We start from the raw sequence: 15256 nt of genomic DNA on the forward strand, positions 1-15256 counted from the left end.
CACGCCCCGACTCCCTCTTCCTCCAGTCAGAACTGTTGGCTCTGGCTTCTTTCTCTCGGGAATGGTTTTCTCCCATCTCTTGTTGCCGACCCTCCTCATGTGCTTCCTTTTGGCAAGAGCTTCTACACCTGAATCATGAAGAGTGTTTAAAAACCTGTATCGAGAAATGTGATTATAGAGCATTGCCAAACTGTGCTTCTTGAAATAGAAATAACGAGACTACAAAATGCAGCTAAGCTAGAGAGGGCTGCGTGAGACTGAGGGAGCAGAGAAGACGCTCTGGACACCCCCCACTTCCCTTTTCCCCTTCCCCAGTGACACCAGATTTAGCAAATGAAAATGTAGGACACTCAAATTTTCATTTCAGATAAATATCAAATATGTTTCTAGTGTGTCCCGACAATTGCAGTTGAGAAGAAAAATAGCACTGTAGCAAAGATAAGCTGTAGAGAAAGGAAAATAAATCATGACTGCCAGAGACAGAGGCAGCTGTCCCTTCTACCTGGTGCTACCAGACAGAACTTCAAATTCTCTGACCAAAAGGGAACCCCTGGCGGAGTCAGAGCTTTGTGTGATTGCGGAGTCCTAGAAAGTGCCAGTAGGCAGTAAACACACAGCCATGCTCCCTCAGCTCCAGTAAGCATGGTGGTTACTGGAGAGGGGCTTGGGACTTGAAGATGGCAGCTGCCCAGGCACCCTCAATAAAATCCACCCACCTAATGCTATGTGGGTTTTATCATATTTTTTATTAATTTTTAAACATAATTTTGTGGAATGAGCACATATTTAATATTCCATATAATCTTTAAAGTGTTGCAAAAGATGAAATAAGCCAGTCATACTTAAATACAAGTGAATTTTCTCTTAATTTATTTGGCTTTGAATTTTTGCTTTAAAAGAATAAAGGGGAATAAAATTTCACAGGAAAATGCACACGTTACTGTACAAACTGAAATATCATCCCCGCTGAATTACTGCAATAACTTCTCAACTGGACTCCCTGCTGCTGCCCATCCAGTCTCTTCTCAACTCAGCAGCCAGAATGATCCTTCTAAAAAATAAATCAGATGACGCCGCTTCCCTGCCCAGAACCCTCCACTGGCTCTCAGTAAGTGTGAGCCTCGCCAGTGGCCTTCAAGGTCCTGTGGGTCTTGGCGCCCCATCCCTTTCAGCCCCTCCAACTCTCCTCTCCTGCCCTCCTCTCGCTCACTGGGCACCGGCCACCCTGGCCACTGCCCAGAGCCTCCTGCCCAGATGTTCCTGTGCCTTCCCTCCCCTCCTCCAGGGCTTTGTCCTAATGCCAGCTTCTCCATGACACCTTCTCTGGCCACTTTCTAGGTTCATAGCCCCCATTCCTAGCACATCCTAGCCCCTCTCACTGTTGCCGATTCCCATCAACCTACTGCACATTTTACTTTAGTTGTATATTTGGTGTCTCTCCTCACTGGAATGCAAGGCAGACATTTGGGCATTTTGCTCTCTGCGGCCTCCCCAGAGTGTAGAATAGTACATGGCACATAGGATGCACTTGATACAATTATTTTTTGAATGTTGAATAAACATAAGGTAAGAATAATGATGACTCATACTGTAGTAAGATGTATTTACCAAAAGCCAAACAATGAATAAATGTGCGGTTTTCTTTAAGACTTCAAAAACTAAAAACAGCTCTTCTTTTCGAGCTTTTTTATGCACCTCTCACTTGCTTTCTTCTTTTTTTCATCAGAAAATTGTAGAGTCAGAAGGGGGTCATGACTTCCTGGTTCTAAAATTAATATTCAAAAGTGCAGGACAGAGCATTTTCACCGTTGGCATTTTACAAATCATGTGATTGAAGGAAGTACATATTTGCCTGAAGTAGCATCCTTTGAAAGTGCTTCCCAAGTCACCCCGCCTCAGGCTAAGAACAGTCAAGCAATTCCAGACTAAAGAATGTGCTCCTCATGAAATTTCAGCATAAGTGCATTCAATACACGTTTATTGATCAGCAGAGATCAAATCTGTTGCCCTTTTAACAAAGGTCCAACTGAATGACCTTTAAATGTGAGATGTGTCAAAATCCAAAATGCCAAACAGAAGTCTCCTTACCTCTCGGCAGAGTCTCTGATGAGCTGCTGCAAATCCACCTCCCGCTTCCTCAGGGTTCCAAACGAAGACTGGCTCTCCACACGGCTGCTGCCCCCCAGGTTCAGCTTGACCTTCCCCAGTGCGGTCTCCAGGGTTCCACTCACGTGGTTTGCAAACTTGCCCTCGTATCTCACAAAGTCTGACTCCACGACCACTGGAATGGAGGAGACGAGCAGAGGAAGCTGATGATGATAAGGCTACCAAGGTGTCTTGGGTCACTTAGCTTTCCAAGCCTATGCAGAGCCCTGGAAAGCAGGAGGCTAAGCTGGCAGCCACGATGTGTGTGTGGGCAAGAAAATGAGGCAGCACGTGCATGTGTGTGTGTATATGTGTGTGCATGTGTATGTGTCTGTGTGCGTATGTGTATGTTTGTGCATGTGTATGTGTCTGTGTGCGTATGTGTATGTTTGTGCATGTGTATGTGTCTGTGTGCGTATGTGTATGTTTGTGCATGAGTATGTGTCTATGTGCATATGTGTATGTGTGAATGTGTGCGTGTGTGCATGTGTGCGTATGTGTGCATGTGTGCGTGTGTGTGCACATGTATGTGTCTGTATGTGTGTGCGTATGTGTGTCTGCATATGTGTCTGCGTATGTGTATGTGTCTGCGTATGTGTCTGCGTATGTGTATGTGTATGTATGTGTGTATATGTATGTACATGTGTGTATGTGTCTGTGTGTGCATGTGTGCGTGTGTATGTGTATATGTATGTCTGTATGTGTATGTATATGTGTGTGTGCGTGTGTCTGTGTATGTGTGTACCTGTGTATATGTATGTGTCCATGTATGTGTGTATGCGTGCGTGTGTGTGTTTGTGTATGTGTGCGCATGCGTGCGTGTGTGTGTGCATGTCTGTGTGTGTGCGTGTCTGTATGTGTGTACCTGTGTATGTGTGTTCGTGTATGTATGTGTGTGTATGCGTGCGTGTGTTTGTGTATGTGTGCACATGCGTGCGTGTGTGTGTGCATATGTCTGTGTGTGTGCGTGTGTGCGTGTGTGTGTGTGTGGACTGCGGGCGCACAGTGCACCAGTGACCAGGGCTCCACTAGAGGTTTTTCTCTTTCATTGGTTTTCAACCCCAATATGTATAGAAAGGTGCACAGAAAGGACTAATGAATAAAGTGAGTGCCTGTTTAACCACTATCTAGGTGGATCAATAGGCCATTTTAAATGTGTACTTTTCCAAGGTGAAGACGGAAAGGGACCAGACAAAGAAGACACCTGAACAGAGCGAGAACAGCAGCCCCTATTCTGGATGCAGCACGAGAGGACGGCCTTCCTTGGACACCTAGGCCTGTCCAGGGGCATCTTGTCTACCCACCCAACAGTCTTGGAAAACAATCCCCTGGCCCTATTACCATCTCCAATCAAATTATTCCCTTCCCATATTTATGACTCTATCTCTGACCTCTACCCAGTCATTCAATTCCTTATCATGCAATTCCTTATCTCTGACTTCCTGATAAGGTCAGTGGACATGCCTTTTTTAAAATGATAGATGTCTGATCTCATATCTGACCTGTCAGCCTTCTCAAATCGCCAGGTTTCTACTATTCTCATTTTTAATCCAAACAAAAACCACCCTAAAAATAGTCTCTGTATGGTGGCTCACATTTGTAATCCCAGCAACTTAGGAGGCTGAGGCAGGAGGATCCCTTGAGGTCAGAAGTTCAAGACCAACCTGGGCAACACCAGCTACCCTGGAGGCTGAGGTGAGAGGATCACCTGAACCCAGGAGTACAAAGTGACAAGTTAGCAATGATCATGCCACTGCATGCCAATCTGGGTGACAGAGCAACACCTTATCTCTAAGAAAATACAAAAGTTATAAAAAATAAAAATAATAATTTTAAAAATAGTCTCTATCATCACCATTTGTTAAGGAGACATTAAGAGTCCACTAGGAACTTCACACTTGGCCTTTTCCATTGTCCTGACCCAAGGCTCTCCTGGGCTCCCGGCTGTACTTCACAAGGTATTCAAACCTACCTGCACTCTGAAAGGCTTCTTTCCATCCACTCACTGCCCCAACACCCAAACTTCACCTACACTTCTTCCACTGCAATCAAGAAAACCCACTCCTCAACCAGGGTTAATCGGAAGCAATTACCACTCAATCACCTTTGAAATTTATAAAACAGAGAATCATCTCTCGTACCACCAGCCCAAAAATAAGAATGGTGTAAAAATGTATCCTATTCAGGGCCTTCTTTTGTTAATATCTCATGGAAAACAAACACTTTGGGCAATGCCTTGTGAAGAAGGGCAGAGCAGAAATAAAGAGATTAGGGTTACATCCCTACTCTAATATTACTAACTAGGAGAATTTGGGTAATGTTCATTTCCCTGAACCTCAGACTTTCATGTGCAATCTGGAGATAATTAATGATACCTACCTGATGGGTTCTGCTGCAAGTTGATGTATGTAAAGCATGTAAGGTAGAGCCTCACACATAGCAAAGGCTCAATCTCTCCACTGTGTTTAGGCCAGAGAAATATCATTTTCTGATAAACAGGACAGTCCTAGGTTCTACAAAGTACAGCAAAGACAGAAATTCCATCTTCAGGACACAGGTCTGGTCTTGGGCTTATTACCGCTCCTGGAAACCCTGTCCCCAAGACAGGATCCACAGCAGGAAGGAACAGTCACCATTTGTCTGTGAGTTCTGAAAAGCCACTGTAGACACACATCCAAAGAAGATGTCATTTGTGCATACTTCTGCATCAAGGTGTCAACTGCTGTTGGTGGAAGGGAAGAAATGAGGGGACCAACAGGCCATCACTGGGAATGCCAACACCAATCACCACCCTACACCCTTCACAGCCCTGGGCAACACACGCGCCAGTGAGGCTGCGAGTGGGAAAAAATAACAAAGGTAAAGCATCCTGACTCTACCCAGTAGACAAGATAGAAGACACTTCTCGTCGCCGCCCTAACACCAACGGGACACAGAATCCAGGGTGAGCTCTGACCTCAGATGAGCGTGCTCGTGGATTCTTCGCCGGCAGTGATCGCCGCTGGCCTCACCAATCCAGCACAAGTCTCTGTGATCTTTCAGGACACCACAAAAGAGGCATTTCACATCACAGAACAGTAAAACTCCAATTACTCAGGAGCTCCTGGTCTATTTTGTCATTTTTTTCCCTCTTGTTCCTTTTCATACTTAGTTATTTCACCATTCAATAGAAGTTCTGCCAGAAAGCACACAAATTCCTAAAGGGGAGGGTGATATGAACTTAGTATCAATTCATTTGCCTATTGTGTGGCAGCTCTGACTGGAGACAGCACTGACTGGAATCCTTTCCTGGAAGAAAGTTTGAAGATTATCTGTAAACACAAATTATCTCCTCTACCTCTTTTCCCCTTTAACAGAGATGCAATCACAAAATTAGAGAGTTCTAGAGCTGAAAGAGGATTCAGACATCATTTTGTCCAATAATTAAGAGCTGATGAGATTTTCATATATCACCACATTCCAAAAAGTAATGTAGCAATGAGTAAGTACCAAGTCTTCAAAAAGTTCCCATCTTCTGGTCCAGTAATTCTCTAAGAATTTATGCTGAAGCAGTTGGCTAAAAAACCACAACAAAAATGCACATAAAAATGCTCATTGCAGCCTTACTTATTAATCATTATTATTATTTTATTTTGGAGACAGGGTCTCACTCTGTTGCTCAGGCTGGAATGCAGTGGCATAATCATGGCTCACTCCAGCCTCAACCTCCTGGGTTCAAGCGATCCTCCCACCTTAACCTCTCGAGTAGCTGGGACTACAGGTGCATGCTACCATGCCCGGCTAATTTTTCTATTTTTTGTAGAGATGGGGCTTGCCACTTTGCCCAGGCTGGTCTCAAACTCCTAGGCTCAAGTGATACACCCACCTCGGCCTCCCAAAGTGCTGGAATTACAGGCATGAGCCACTGCACCCAGCCTCAACGTTATTTATTAAGCACTAAATTGTAGTGGTTAAGCAAATTAGGTACATACACTCAAAGGAATATTACGTGTTTGTTGAAAACTGTATTTAAAAATACAGTTTCTTCCATAGGTAAAAATAACCTATGGAAGAAAACAATGTTAAGTAAAAAATAAGGAGTATATAAAAATTATATACAGTATATTTTCTTTTCTTTTTTTTTTTTTTTTGAGATGGAATCTCACTCTGTCACCCAGGCTGGAGTGCAGTGGCGCAATATTGGCTCACTGCAACCTCGGCCGCCCAGGTTCGAGTGATTCTCCTGCCTTAGCCTCCTGAGTATCTGGGATTACAGGTGCCTGCCACCATGCCCTGCTAATTTTTGTATTTTAGTAGAGATGGGGTTTCACCATGTTGGCCAGGCTGGTCTTGAACTCCTGACCTCATAATCCACCTGCCTCAGCCTCCCAGAGTGCTGGGATTACAGGCGTGAGCCACCACGCCTGGCCTACAGTATACTTTCAATTTTGTTATTAAAAATCAGATCCAGAGAAATAAAAGGCTACAAACCAAGTGTTAATGGGAATTAACACATGATGGTAGGATCTTTTATGCTTAAATTTTCTTCTTCAGCCCTTTCTATATTTTATACTGTACTGTAACAATACATCTGACCCCAGTTTTGATGTCTGACTGCTCTCAGCTTCTGAGCCCCCACTCCTCCTTCTCTTCCTTTTGCACATCTGGACAAGCTGATAAGAGATCCCAGGTGCTCTGTCCATGGTGTCACTGAAAACTCAAACCACATAAACCCATCCCCCATGCAGGGACCAACGCCCATCTCCACTCACTAATCACAATAAAAGCTGAGCCCATCTCCTTATCCCCTTCTCTGTGGCCATTTTTGGACCAGTTTTGGAGACTGTCCTGCTTTCCCCAGAAAGCATCATTATATGAATAAACATTTTCACACCTTCTTGATGCTTATGTGGCATCATCAGTTCAACACCAAACCACATTTGGGGTAGGTGATCCACCCCACTTATGCTGAGTGGCCACAACGTGTACAGTAAGCATGCCTTACTTTTATACTAAACTGCAAAATTATTTTTAAAAGGTTAAGCTATAATGTGTCATGTCAGGCCTGCAGATTTTTGTTCATTTTAAGAAAGGATATGCTTTTAAGATGACGGGCAAAGAAACAGGAGAATTCATTATAAAGTATCTAGACTCAAGGCAATACGTTCATTAAAGAAGAATCATCAACCAGGCACGGTGGCTGATGTCTGTAATCTCAGCACTTTGGGAGACCGAGATGGGTGGAACACTTGAGGTTAGGAGTTTGAGACCAGCTTGGCCAATATGGTGAAACACTGTCTCTACTAAAAATACAAAAATTAGCTAGGCGTGGTAGCAGGTGCCTGTAATCCCAGCTACTCAGGAAGCTGAGGCAGGAGAATCACTTAAGCCCAAGAGGCAGAGATTGCAATGAGCCAAGATCACACCATTGCACTCCAGCGTGGGCAACAGAAACTCCACATCAAAAAAAAAAAAAAATCATCTTTTCTGAGACTAATTATAGACGATACACAAGGAAACATACCTGGACTCGGAAATTGGTCTTCTATGAGTACATCACCAAGGGTGAGGGATAAAAACTGGTACTTGGGTCTCTGCCAGCACCAGTGTCTCTTCTTTTTTGTCACCAGACTTAGAAGCTGTAACTTATCAGAGTCATTCAGATTTGATACTGCAATCAGGTCACCATCAGCATCAACTTCTCTAAGAAAATTCCTTGTTGCCTTGGCAAACATTTTGAAAGCTCCAGATTACCTGAAAAAGTAAAGTTATCCTAAAATCAAATAAGAAGTTACTATTTTGTGGCTTTTTTCCCTAAAATTATTGTATTTCTCCCTATTCACAACAGTTCACATGAAAGAATATCTTCTTCCTAAAAGGCCCTCTAGTTTGACTTTAGCGGATAATAAAGAACTCAAATAGAGATATTGAAAGAACATATATATACCAATCAGGATATAATAGGTTATGCTTCAGAAACAAACAATCCCTAAATCTTAGTGGTTTATAACAATAGGGTTTATTTGTTGCTCATACTACTTGCTCAATACAGGGGTACAAGAGAGTTTTGTTTATTATGGTTATTCAGGGATCCAGACTGAAGAGAAAGCCAGCATCTTGAACGTTGTCAACCATTATCCAAGAGGAAAGAATTCTGGAAGATCTCACACCAGCAATGAAATGATCTGGCCCCAAAGTGACACAAGGAAGGTTGCTTACAGCTTGTCAGAACTAGTCACATGGCCTCAACCAAAAATAAGGGCCAGAAAATACAGTTTTATCAAGAATCTGGAAGGCAGGCTGGGCATGGTGGGTGATACCTGTAATCCCAGCATTTTGGGAGGCCAAGGTAGGAAGACTGCTCGAGCCCAGGAACTGGAAACTAGCCTGGGCACCAGAGCCAAACTACTAATTAAAAATTTAAAAATTAGCTGAGTGTGGTGGTGCACAGCTGTAGTCCCAGTTACTCGGGAGGCTGAGGTGGGAAGACTGCTTGAGCCCAGGAGTTCAAAACTGCAGTGAGCCACGATCATGCCACTGCACTCCAGCCTGGGTGACAGTACAAGATTTTGTCTCAAAAAGGCAGAGAGCTGGGAATATTTGTTGAACAATAACATACTGACTACCGCAATAGATAGCTTACCTATGACTACCTATCAGAAGGGTCAAAGGTGCTTTTTCTCTACACTGTGTGATTTCTCATATTCAGATATGAAAAGTAACAAGCTATGCCTTTTTAACCCAGAAAATAAAGGCATAGTCATACTTTAGCAGGAGCAGAAAAGAAGAGACACATTAGAAGATATAAAAAAGGAAAATACTATATTCAGGAGAAGCAGCATAGACTGTTTAATAAATGCTTTTGGAACAACGGGCTAACCATCTGGAAAGAAAAAAACTGAATTCCTCTCTCATACCATACATAAGGCAAATTCCCAATGAAATCAAGAGGTTTCTTTGAGGAAAAAATGAAACTGTGAAAATACTAGAAAAAATAGAGAATATTTGTACAATTGCAGGATGAGAAGGGCCTTTAGAAAGACAAAGGGCAAACTGAGAAAATAATTGTAATATTTATGACAGGGAACAAAAATGCTTAATATATTTTTTTAAAAATTTTATAAATCAAGTTTTAAAATACTGTACTCCAAGAGAAATGTAAGCAATGGTTCTAAACCATTCACAATACACAAATTGCACAGAGCATGTGTGTATATATATATATACATATATATATATATACACACACACATGTATAATAAATTACCACATAAAAAAGAAGAAAATAACATTTTTACAAACTATCCATGGTCAAAATGAAAAGCTCTAATGGACAAGAATAATGTTTTATTTTTGCTTGCACCCTGGCGCCTGGCACAGTTGCATAGTCACACAGTTCTTAGGATTTAAGAGATGAGACTAAGCTCAGACTTTAGCTCAATCCACGTTAGCATGAATCTCTTTTAGGGCATGGGAAATCATTTGTCTTACCGATCACTGGTTCTTTTCTATAGTATCTTTTCTTAGATTATTATGATGCAGTAGCTACCTGACCCTGTTCTTGTATATTAACACTAGGAATGAACATTTAAGGAAAAATTCTAAAACATGCAAGGAAGTTCCTTTCTGATAAGGTGAACTGCAAAGCAGCACGACTAAGGATGCTCAGGCTGTCATCTGTAATTAATCTGTTACTATGTCATGCATAAGAATTTTGCATTCAATGGAATACTCATTTATTTATTTACCAAATCATCAACTGAATCATTCACTAATTTTTCTTGAGTACCTACTATACTACTGTGTTTAAGCACTTAGGATACAAAGACAAAAAATAATTTCTTTCTCAATGAGCTACTAGTTTGGTGGCCAGATGGAGAAATAAACAGCTTAGTTTTATGTTAGCTACTGGCAGAGATTGTTCCAGGGAAAGAACCAAGAAAAAGGCATCTAAATGTCATTGGAGAGAGGCATACTGTCATAGAAGTCCTCCTGAGGTCGACGACATCCAAGCTGCATTGTGTAGGCTAAGTAGAAGTAAGCCAGGCAAAGGAGCACTGTATGGATGCTGTAGCTGAGGAGAAGCCATTATGAAAGCACAAAATTTGCAGGAGGTGGTGGAGGGATGGGAAAGACAGTGCCAAGCAAATGGGTTACCACTGAGCTTGAGATGGCCCAGGAGACATTGTATTGATCTGCCATCCACCACTTTGACAGACTGGAATGACTGGTCAAGCTCTGAGCTTGACTCTTGCACTGGAATGCAGCATTCCAGAGTGGAGAAGGGCCAGAGACAAAGCTGCGGAGGCCCCCAATCCATGTCCTGCCTCTCCTGCAGGGCAGCCAGGGAAGCAGGTGCCATTGGAGGGTGTGTGATCAGAATGATCCCTTAGAAAAATCTTCTAGAAGCAAAATAGCAAAGGGACTGCAGGGGAGCAAGATTAGAGATGGACAAAAAATGACAATGCTCTGGACTAGGTCAGTGGCATGAAGATAGAAAAGATACTGGTTTGGTGAAGGTCGGTGATGAAAGACAGAAGGCCCCCTGGGGCATCATCCTGGTATCCCAGGTGCAGGCTGGGAGATGAGAAGGAAAAGCCAGTTACCAAGGGAGGGAATTCGAAAGTAACAGATTTATTTTGCCAAACAGGGGACTGGGTCTCCCCGAGGGCCTGTGAGAACTCGTCCTGCTAGTCCTGAAGAGCCACAGAACGATCTGCTTTAGTTTACCACTGCTGTCAGGATCTCCACTGTTACGGCTTCTATTCTTTTCTGGGACGAGCTGAAAGGGAACTCACTCACGCACTTGCCTTCAGATCACACAGGTTTCTGTAGAAACCAAATCAGGCTTGCCATTAAAAAGCAAAATAAAACCCATCTGCTGTGAGTGGGGAAACCTTAGTAAAGACACCAATCCTCCCCCACAGGACTTAGACGGTAAAACAGAGGAAATTCCTAAATTATTTTTTAATGGGTTTTTTTTTTTTCATCTAACATCAAACAGCTCATTTGGCTTCTTGACAGGGTAGGGTACTTTAAGGAGAATGACTGGAGGTGGCTATTTATTGCTTTGTAGGTTGTTATTAGACTCAAACATTTTAATCATGGAACTCTGAGAATATTCTCCTGGTGAAGTTAAAGTTAGAGGTTTCTTTATGACTATTATGTGTGAATTATACTGACATGGTTCAAAAATCTAAATTATGTAAAGGATACACATTGAGAAATCCCATTCCTGCCCAGGCCCCAATAATGCTTTCACTCCTCTCCCCTTCAGCCAAATTTCCTTCATATTTCTTTACACAGGTGTAGTTAAAAGGAACACACGCACTGCTCAGCATCTTGCTTTCTGCCACATACTCCCTTATGCAGAGGTATCATTGTGCATTTTACTTGTCCCATGTTGCTGACCACTTGGGTTATTTCTAAACTTCTGTTATATTAAAGATGTCCCCAGTAAATACCGCATACAGATGTCCTCTTCATAAACAAACAAATGTATCTGAAGGGTAGATCCCTAAAAAAGAGATTGCTAGAACCATGGGTAAATGCATCTGTAATTGTAGGAGTTGTGCTATTCTGCAGTCAGACCAATAATGTTCAAAAGTATCCATCTTAGCAACAGCGTATCATTAGACTTTTGGATTTTTGCCAGTCTGATAGGTGAGAAATGGAATCTCAGCCTAGTTTTAGGTTGTGTTATTTTAATACAAATAAGATCAAGCATCTTTTATTTTGTGGAAAGGCTTTCTGTATTTAACTGTGTCCTTTGCTCATTTTCTATTCTTGCTTTTTTTGGCTTTATTTCAAGGAATGTTTGATATAATAAATCTACTAAAATACAGGCTAGGAACAATAGAGTTTATAATGCAGCATTAGGGGACAATACACTGCCATCATCATTCTCAAACACGTAAGATAACTAGTCAGCCAGGAAAGATTAAAGAATATGGCCAGGTCCAAATAAATGAAGGCTCTAGAACTCAAGTTGCCTGACACAGACAAGCATGGTCATGTCTCAGCCAAAAGTCAGACTCTGGATTAAAACTTTCACAATGCTCCAATTTGGGAGAAGATGAAAATGTCCTCAGGAGACATCATGCTCAAATAGCTCATGGCCTAAAAACTCACCACACTTCACAGTTGTTACAATAGATCATGGGCTCTCACACAGAGCCTTAAAAGTTATATTAGCAGCCGGGTGGGGTGGCTCAGGCCTGTAATCCCAATACTTTGGGAGGCTGAGGTGGGGCGGATCACCTAAGGTCAGGAATTTGAAACCAGCCTGGCCCAACATGGTGAAACCCCGTCTCTACTAAAAATACAAAAATTAGCATGGCATGGTGGCAGGCAGTAATCCCAGCTACTCGGGAGGCTGAGGCAGGAGAATCACTTGAACCTGGGAGGCAGAGGTTGCAGTGAGCCGAGATCATGCCATTGCACTCCAGCCTTGGCAACAAGAGTGAAACTTTGTCTCAAAAAAAAAAAAAAAAAAATGTTGTATTAGCAAACAGTCCTTATTCACTTGTCTGGCTTCCCAGCTCAAAGCAGGTGAGAACTAAAAAAGCCAAACCAAATGCAGTAAGGATATCCTAGCTCAAGTCAGACTCCTGGACAAGAGACCTTCAGGGGCAGACACCACGAAAGCAAGACAATGACACAAAGCTAGCAAAGCACACAGCCAACTGGAGCCACTGGGAACAAACAATCTTAAAAATAGTTGCCAGAGTAATGACTGCAGGAGAAGATAACTATATTCACTACTGTCTGTTAAGACTGCTTCAGAGTCATGGAATTGTCTAGTTTTTGAATTAGAAGAGAAACCTCGTTCTTTCTCACACTCCATTCAGGATTCTTCTTAAGAACCGCTCCTGTTGAACCCTGGGCCTCATGCTTGCACAGTTCAAGAGAAGAAACTTCAACATCAAAATACTCTAGACAAACAGAGGAGCCTTTTGAGTTGAGTGCCTGCTATGTTCCAGGCATGGGGCTTACTGCTTTATACACATTTCCTTATTTAATCTTCACAATAACTCTTTGAAGCAGGCATTGTCCACATTTTACAGATGAGGAAGCTGCGGTTCAAAGATGTTAAGTAACTTGCCCAAGATCACAGCAAAGAGAGAAGCAGCCCTGACATCTGGGAGCTGGCCTGGTACTCTCAGGCCCTGGTGTTGCTGACCATTAGTAATGTCACAGAACATCAACATCAGGCAAGGCCACTCTTGTCATGATAAATCAACATGGAAACAAGGCTGCTCTGTAATCATACCTGAACACAGACAAAGCATGAACACGTTCAAAGCACAAAACTGATCAAATACCACCCCGCTTCCAATCATTAGCAGTCCTGATGAGTGACTACTGCTTCCTGACCAATCACAGCTACAGCCTCTCTCTGGACTTCTCACCTTTTTGACGAGATTTACTAGGACACTCAGTCACAGAATTTCCCCTGCTTCCTGACCACATCCAATTCAGAGCAAAGCCCTCTTTCCCCAAATCACCTGCTACATGCCCAAATCCTCTGTCCTTTCTAACACCTCTTACTGAGACACCTCAGGGTTCCCCGTGGTGTCCCTCACTGCAAGGAGAAATAAACCAACTTATTGAACTGTCACTGTGTTCCTGGAGGTCTTTGGAGGGCATTGAACATCACATAGAGAATCAGTGCTGAGCCAAGATTCCACCCGAGATCCATCTGACTCCAAAGCCTGTGCCCTTGGCCACTCTACTCTGCTGGCTCCCTGTTCAGCTTTTTTTCTGTTCTAATGTGGGCCTCATATGATTCATTCTATAACATAAGAAAGTGCCCTTGAAAGGGTAAACCGCAGTTACAGTGGAAACAAAAATCATTTCTATGGAACATGTGTCATTTCCTTTCTATCTGGGGAGATGAAATATGGCTGTACTTGTCTACTTGTCTCATGGTTAACAATTTCAGCACACTTTGAATTAGTTTTAGTTTTCTAGACAGCAAAGTGCAATTGGGTCTATTAAATTAGAACAGAGGTGGCATCTTTTCTTATCTTCCTATGCCTATGGCCCAGTACCTGAACTCATTTTTAATGAGAAGACAACTTAGTATTTCATCATTTTTTTCTAAAATAAAAATCAGTATGTGAACTCAATGATGGTCATAAGACAGGCATGAGCTTGGAAAGAGAGGGAGAGTGAGGGGGCAAAGGCTTTGGGGAAGTGGAGTGGGTAACAGAAGACAGCCTGGGTACGAATAGAGAAGATGCGGTGTGGTGGCAGGCACCTGCGGTCTCAGCCACAGGTGGATGCGAGGATTCCTTGAGCCCAGGAATTCAAGGCTGCAGTGAGTTAGGATAGCGCCACTGCACTCCAGCCTCGGTGACAGAGCGAGACCTTCGCTCAACAATAACAAAGAACCTAGCCAAGGGACTGTGGCTGGAGGGCTGGGCCCTTTCTCTCTCAGATCTACCTCATGGTCTGGGCTCAACTTCTTTAGAAAAAGAGCTTGGTGGTGGTAGATTGTGAAGACAATTAATTTCACTCTTCAGCTGCTTCTCCAAGCCCACAGTACTCCTTTCATTCCACTTGGACTTGGCCATCTGTCTGGCCGCCTGCCTGCCTGCCTCTCAGGACAGCAACCCCAAGCCATCCATCCCTTTCACTATCCCCATTCACTGTTCTGGACAGAGAAGACTCTGGAGGAGTGGGTGGTCGGTGTGTTCAGTCCACAACCAACGCTCTTCTAAGAGGTGCCCTCTAGTCTTTCCCCTCGGGGTGCAGACGGCAAGCAGCTCTGGAAAGGGTCAGGGGTCCTCAAATGGAGACCAAAGGGAGCCACGCGGGCAGCTGTCGAGAGCCATCCAGCGCATGCCGGGCACACCGAGTGGGACTTGGCTTCCTCCCCAAGCTAGGGGCCCTCTAAATACCGGAGCAAGGTGGCTGGGGTCTCTTTTCCGTCAAGAGAGACTGAACTCCGTATCTGCTCCGCGGCCCGCCTCCCCGTACACACACCCCAGAGTCGGGAGAGCCTCCGCACCACCCAGAGGAGAGACCGGAAGACAAAGGATGAACGAGTGGGGAGCGGGTGGTCTGGGGGAAAGGAGAACGAAAATACCAGCTGCGCTTGCAACATCCAAGGAAGGAAGTGGCAGCG

The 15256-nt window shown here is 43.4% G+C and overlaps 1 protein-coding gene across 4 annotated transcripts in view; it reads right to left on the reverse strand.

Moving 5' to 3' along the window:
- Window positions 1–15256, reverse strand: part of GSDME (gasdermin E) — a 58345-nt gene that overhangs the window by 42023 nt on the left and 1066 nt on the right. For 3 of the 4 annotated variants that reach the window (XM_050785434.1, XM_050785435.1, XM_050785436.1), the window contains exons 2-3: window positions 7649–7878; window positions 2089–2281 (exon numbers count right to left, since the gene is read on the reverse strand). In XM_050785434.1, the coding sequence (XP_050641391.1) occupies window positions 2089–2281; window positions 7649–7859 (404 nt within the window). In that variant the 5' untranslated portion in view covers window positions 7860–7878. Of the gene's footprint in view, window positions 1–2088; window positions 2282–4524; window positions 6095–7648; window positions 7879–15256 lie in introns of those variants that run through there. The other variant, XM_050785437.1, reaches the window with a different exon arrangement.

The sequence above is a fragment of the Macaca thibetana genome, chromosome 3 (assembly GCF_024542745.1).
Source record: "Macaca thibetana thibetana isolate TM-01 chromosome 3, ASM2454274v1, whole genome shotgun sequence".
Lineage (NCBI taxonomy): Eukaryota > Metazoa > Chordata > Mammalia > Primates > Cercopithecidae > Macaca > Macaca thibetana.